Source organism: Echinops telfairi, unplaced genomic scaffold (assembly GCF_000313985.2).
Source record: "Echinops telfairi isolate 266 unplaced genomic scaffold, ASM31398v2 ScPeMD7_5;HRSCAF=22, whole genome shotgun sequence".
NCBI lineage: Eukaryota > Metazoa > Chordata > Mammalia > Afrosoricida > Tenrecidae > Echinops > Echinops telfairi.
Window position 1 is genome coordinate 33,634,252 of NW_022103901.1, and position 5,505 is coordinate 33,639,756.

Below are 5,505 nucleotides of genomic sequence, written 5' to 3' on the forward strand. Positions count from 1 at the left end.
AGGTGCCCTGGAAGGCAGCAGCTGCCCCTTCCGAACAGCCATGGCTGTGTTGACTCCCAGCCTCCAGCTCATCCTTGCTAGCTGTGTGGCCCTGGCTGCTGGACTCGTAGCCTGGTACTACCTGTGAAGGGCCCACTTTCCAGTGACCACCAACCCCACCCCTTACCCGATTGAACTACCACCTCAGGTGACACTTTTTTAATACCTGGTTTGAGAAAACCAACAATAAAGCCAGACGCTTAAGCCTGTGCCTGCAGCGTCCTCTCTGCCGTCTAGTGTGGAGTTGGCTCGGTCCCTCTCCCTGGGCTCCCAGGATGGGCCGTGGGCCCCCATACCTCCAACCCTGGGTCTGACCCTCTGGGGACTTGTGGGGACTCAGCATGTAGGAGACATCTGTCCTCTTGTAGGAATGCTGGGGGCCCACAGGGCACTGTTGTAGGGCCCCTTGTAGGCCCAGGACCCCCTTTCCTGGATAGCAGCCCTCCGGTAGCCCACCCCAGGAGGTCTGGGCCTGTGTAAATAAATGCTTCAGTACTCAATAAAGTGGATCCCCCACTGTCTGTCATCTTATCTGGCACTTTTTTTTTTTTGCGGGGTGGGGTGGAAGGAGTGTGTCTCATGGAATTGTCACCCTCAGGATGAGCCCACTGCTGCTTTGTCCCCAAGCCCCCTCATTCGTCTGACCAGAGCCGCCCTACAGGCCAAGGAAGACCCAGCAAGGTGATAGGGGACTAGTTTTCTAATCTCAATGCTCTGGAAGGTTTCTATACTTGATTTTTTTTAAAATAAGGATTCTTTAAAACTCTTAACAGTTCACTGATAGTATAAAATAGAGGTATAACTTAAATTTATTAACAGACATCTTTCACCGGTTTCACTTATTGGGCTCTGTAGATGTTTTACTCAGAAAAGATTGCACAGTGGGAAATGTCTCAGGGGAGCCACTAGTCTCTCAGTGACTCAGTGACAGTGCCTGCCCTCAGTGAGGGTGACCCAGCATACTACTCTCTGGGTGTAGGTGTGTATGGGGCAAGGGGGTCACTCTTAAAGCCACTGTTGTTACCTGCCTAAGATTTATTTTATCTGGTACTTTAAACATCTGTTTCACTGGGCGGTGTTGAGACTAGGCAACAAGGATGCCCCACCTGCTGTCGCTGCCCCTAGTCCTGGCCCTGCCCGCAGAATAAGGAGGCAAAAAAGCAGAGGCCCAGTGCAGCTGATGCAGGGCCGGTTTAATGAGAAACCACACATTGAGGCCGGCCACGACTCAGTTGACAGGGCCATGCAACAGCGGGGCTTGAGCAGTTTACAGACCTCAGGAGAACACAAACGGTGGGGGGGGTAAGGGTAATAGATTGCTGCTGTCCACCAGGGTCCTCTGCTCTCCTGCAGTGGGGACACGCCAGCCACCAGGGTCAGTCTGCACTGGAGACCTTGGCGATGGCGCGTGCAAGATGCACAGATTGCTCTGTCTCAGCAAACTTGGGGTCCAGAGCGGCCTGGCCAGGATGGGGTCTGCACACTGACTCCAGGGGGCTGGGGTTGGAGACAAAGGTACAAGCCCCTTGGCTAGCTAGGGCTCCATTCATTCACCAGGGCCTGCAGGGTGCTGTCTTCAACCCTCCTGGGGGACCAAGTTTCATTACCTGAGAGTCTGGGGGCCAGAGCTGCTGCCATTTCTGCTGCTCTTCACACCCAGACACAAACCAGAGGCGCTCCATGCTCGGGCCCACCGATTCCAAGTAGCCCAGCAGGCCAGGGCTGTGCCAGGCTCCAGGTGGTCCCAGGCTGTGTGAGCAGCTGCTGCTCTGGCTGCTGGGTCCTTGGGAGGGTTGGACTGAGCCTACACCTCGGGCATGGAAGGGGAGAAGTGGGGGGAGGGTGCAAGGACCACGGTGGAGAGACTGAGCGGAACAGACCCTTCCCAGACTATCCAGTTGGCCACCAGCCAACCAGGCATGCAGGGCTGTAGCTCTCAGCCTGGCACCCGCCGGCCTGGCCCACAGGCAGCAGTTTTGCCAGCAGTCAGAAGCTGGGGTAGGACAAGGTGAAGAGCACAGACTTCTGGGGAGCGGCACAGTGGCTTCTGGCCCAGCAGGAGGAGAGGCGGCCATGAGCAAAAGGCAAAGGAAGCACGAGCACCAGACAGGCAGGCGGGAGTCGGGCTCAGTTAGCATAGGCGCTTGTACGTGTAGATGTAGGCTTTGCAGTTGGGGCACGTGTGGGTCACGTCCTTAAAGTCGTTGATGAGGCAGGGGATCAAGCAGCAGCCCAGGTCACATCTGCAGCAGACGGGGAGGGGACAGATGGAGCCAGCCAGCCTGGGGACATAGGCCTGTAGCCCTGCCCTGGCAGCCCCTGCACCTACCCCATGAAGCAGCAGAAGAAGCCCAGCACAAAGTTCATCAGGCCGATCTCGTAGGAAATCTTGGTGGTGACAGCCTGCTGGCAATGTGGACACACTGTCTGCACAGGCGCGCCCTCGAAGATCTCACCCTGCAGCACCGTCACTGTGGTGGCGGCCCCTGAAGGGACTAGGACGGTGGCAGCGTGGCCTCCAGGGCCAGGGTAGGGCCCAGGAGGATAGGGCCCAGGAGGGTAGTAGCCCATGGGTGCGTGGGGGCCTGGAGGTGGATAGAAACCTGGAGTGTGAAAGACAGAACAGAGGCAGTGAGGCACTGGGGTGGTCAGGGTGGGCCACTGCTCTACCCACAGCCTGCCACCCATATACCCCAGGTTCCTGGCTTGATCTGTTAGGCTCTGCAACATCATCAGAAGCTCAATTTCAGATGCCAGGTCAGAGCCTAACCAGGCTTCCCAAAGCCTGGAGTCAGGGCCACCTGGGCAGCTGTGCAATCCTAGGTCCTTCCTGCAGGCCCACCTGGAGCTGCTGCACCCACAAAACTCCCCCACCCCCTGGTGTTAAGATGGGCCCTTCCTGACTTACCTGGAGGCACGTAGGCACCATCTGCATTCACATGTGGGGGGACAAAGCCAGGCTGGAGCACTGGGTGGTTGGGTGGTTCGTAGGGTGGGGGCCCAATGTCAGCTGGGGGCAGAGGCATGCCCGGTGGGGGCTGCACCACTGCCGGGGAGGCACGGCCTAGATGGGGGCAGGGATGAGGCTCAGCAGGGGAAGGGGGTACCACCTGAACTATTGGGGGCCCATGAGTAAGGGCTTTGGACTGAGACTCAGAGGTACAGAAGACCCAAAGCACACCCAGGGGTGGGAAGGCGCTCCAGCTTGTATAAGCGGGTGGAACTGGTAAGTGGCAGGGACCCTAAGAAGCCGGACCCCTACCTGGGGTGGAGGGTGTTCCACTTTTCTCCTCTAGAAGGGGGGCTGTCGGGCCCCCAGGATAGGGAGGGGGTGGCTCATTAGACATCTTCACTGCTGCTCTTGGACCTGGAGAGGAAGCCAGCCAAGAAGTCCTGCCCACCCACCTCCCCAAGACCCTGACTCTAGGAGTAGATGGCCCTCAGCCACCACCTTTTACTTCCTTCAAAGCAAATAGTCAACTGGTTCAGAGGATGCCGGGGAAGGTCATAGCTCTCCCTCATCACCCCTCTGCCCCACCTCAAGGTGGCCAGGGAAGGACAGGACAAAAAGCAGGAGGCATGCCCAGGGCAGGGAACAGTGTGGGGAACAAAATCAAAGGCTCTACAGCTAAGTGCAATGTCACCACTAGAGCTCTCCTCCCCCAACCAGTAAGGGGAGTCACAGATTTGCGTGGGGCCGGTGGGGGGGCAGACGGCAGGGTAGATCTAGTGGGAATGGGCTCCCTCCAACCAGGAAATTTCTATAAAATGTTTTACCTCAAGTTCCTGGGACGGAGTCTGAAGTAGAGCAGGTAAGGGCACTTCACCTGGCCTGAACTCAGAAGCTGTGTCGAGAAAGAGCAGGTGGTGACTTCAGCACTTGTACCAGGTACCAGGGGACCAGGATTTGGGTACCTACCCATCCTATCAACTTGCATCATCCCACAACCCTGACCCCTCACAGGCTGTCCTCAGGATCGCCCCTTCCTAAACCCACATCCTCTTTTGGCAATTGCTGGATCATCGGTGTCTGTCCTGTCTCCCCACACAGCAGGCCAAGTTCCAACACGGCGTGCACCCAATGTCTCCAGGGTGCAGCTCCCAGAGGCAGAGGTGGATAGTATCTTGATTATTATTCCTCATTTGTCTATTTACCAAATCGCCAGGCACCCACCCCTATGACCCAGCCTGAGTCTCCCTTCTCAGAAGCTACACAAACATTCAGAGCGTTGTGGAATGAGAGCACTGACTGAAAGTAATCAAATAACATGAACTGGTTAAAATAAAAACCTGCTAATGCAAAGGTCGTTGGTTTTAACCCAGCAGCCACTATGTGAGACTGGATGTGACAGTGGCTTCTGTACAGGTTTGCAGCTTTGAAATCTCAATGGGGTGATACCCTCTTTTACAAGGTCGCTCTGAGTCAAAACTGACTCCGTGGTTTTCTGCGATTTTGGGGGTGGTGAAAAGTCCGACTCAAAGGGAACTAAAGCTGGGACACCAAGAGCACAAGCATCCCAAGAGAAAATAGATTGGTGGACTCCATCAAAAAGTGAAAAGCTGACCCCCCAACTGGGAGAAACATTGTGCAGATCACAGCTGATGGATGACCCACTGTCATCAAGTCAATCCCAACACCCAGGGAGCTACAGAACAGAGCAGCATGGCCCCATGGGGTTTCCCAGCCAGGATCCTCACAGAAGCAGGTGGCCACATCTCGCCTTGTGGTCCCTCCCCTCCCCTTCCACTGGGAGCAGCTGGTGGGTTCCCACAGCCAACCTTTGGGCAAACAGCTGAGCTCTTAACCACCGTGGTTCCTTGCATGTCTGAAGAGACTTGTACTTAAATTACTTTTAAAATTCAAGATGACAGCACAACCCAGTAAAAAAAAAAGGGCAAAGGACTGGAATAGACAGATCTCCAAAGATGTACAAATAAATGGCTGATCAGCACAAGAAAGGGGGCTCACGGCCCCATTATGAGACACAACCTCCCTCACTGATCCATAGCCGTACAGGGGACAACACTGGAGACACAGTGTGGGAATGGCGCCCAACCTGATCCCCCCACACCGAGGCATGCAACAGAACAGAAAGGGGAGCAGAGCAACAAAGTCCCCAGGGAATACCAAAAATAGACTTTGGGGCCAGGGCTTGGCGCACCATCAGACTCTACCGGGAAACACTCGTAAAGGCCAACAAACAGTCCTTGAACTAAGTACAAGCTTTTCTTTCTTGTGTTTTTTGAGTCATTGGCTTGTTGGTGTTGTTTTGTTTTATTTTGTTGCTTAGTTTTGCTCTGTCTTATTTTTGTGCATGTTATCTCCGCAGGACTGTCTAAATAAGATAGGCTGGATGAACAATCTGGAGGAGAAAACAAGGACTGACAGTTCCAGGGGGACATGGGAGATGGGGAGGTGGGGGGAAAGGAAGTGGTGTTAACAAACCCAGGGACAAGGGAACAACA

At 55.1% G+C, this 5,505-nt stretch overlaps 2 protein-coding genes across 5 annotated transcripts in view; one reads left to right on the forward strand and one right to left on the reverse strand.

Annotated features, from left to right (window-relative positions):
• The window catches only part of HMOX2 (heme oxygenase 2), a 26,069-nt gene extending 25,509 nt beyond the window's left edge, over nt 1–560 (forward strand). Inside the window, exon 5 of the mRNA XM_004706228.2 lies at nt 3–560. Within this exon, the coding sequence (XP_004706285.1) occupies nt 3–127 (125 nt within the window). The 3' untranslated portion in view covers nt 128–560. The remainder of the gene's footprint in view (nt 1–2) is intronic.
• A 651-nt stretch (nt 561–1,211) lies between these two features.
• Nucleotides 1,212–5,505, reverse strand: part of CDIP1 (cell death inducing p53 target 1) — a 22,259-nt gene continuing 17,965 nt past the window's right edge. For 3 of the 4 annotated variants that reach the window (XM_045285930.1, XM_004705838.2, XM_045285931.1), the window contains exons 2-6: nt 3,817–3,884; nt 3,302–3,406; nt 2,948–3,103; nt 2,369–2,642; nt 1,212–2,282 (exon numbers count right to left, since the gene is read on the reverse strand). In XM_045285930.1, the coding sequence (XP_045141865.1) occupies nt 2,171–2,282; nt 2,369–2,642; nt 2,948–3,103; nt 3,302–3,386 (627 nt within the window). In that variant the 5' untranslated portion in view covers nt 3,387–3,406; nt 3,817–3,884 and the 3' untranslated portion in view covers nt 1,212–2,170. The remainder of the gene's footprint in view (nt 2,283–2,368; nt 2,643–2,947; nt 3,104–3,301; nt 3,407–3,816; nt 3,885–5,505) is intronic. The other variant, XR_006679681.1, reaches the window with a different exon arrangement.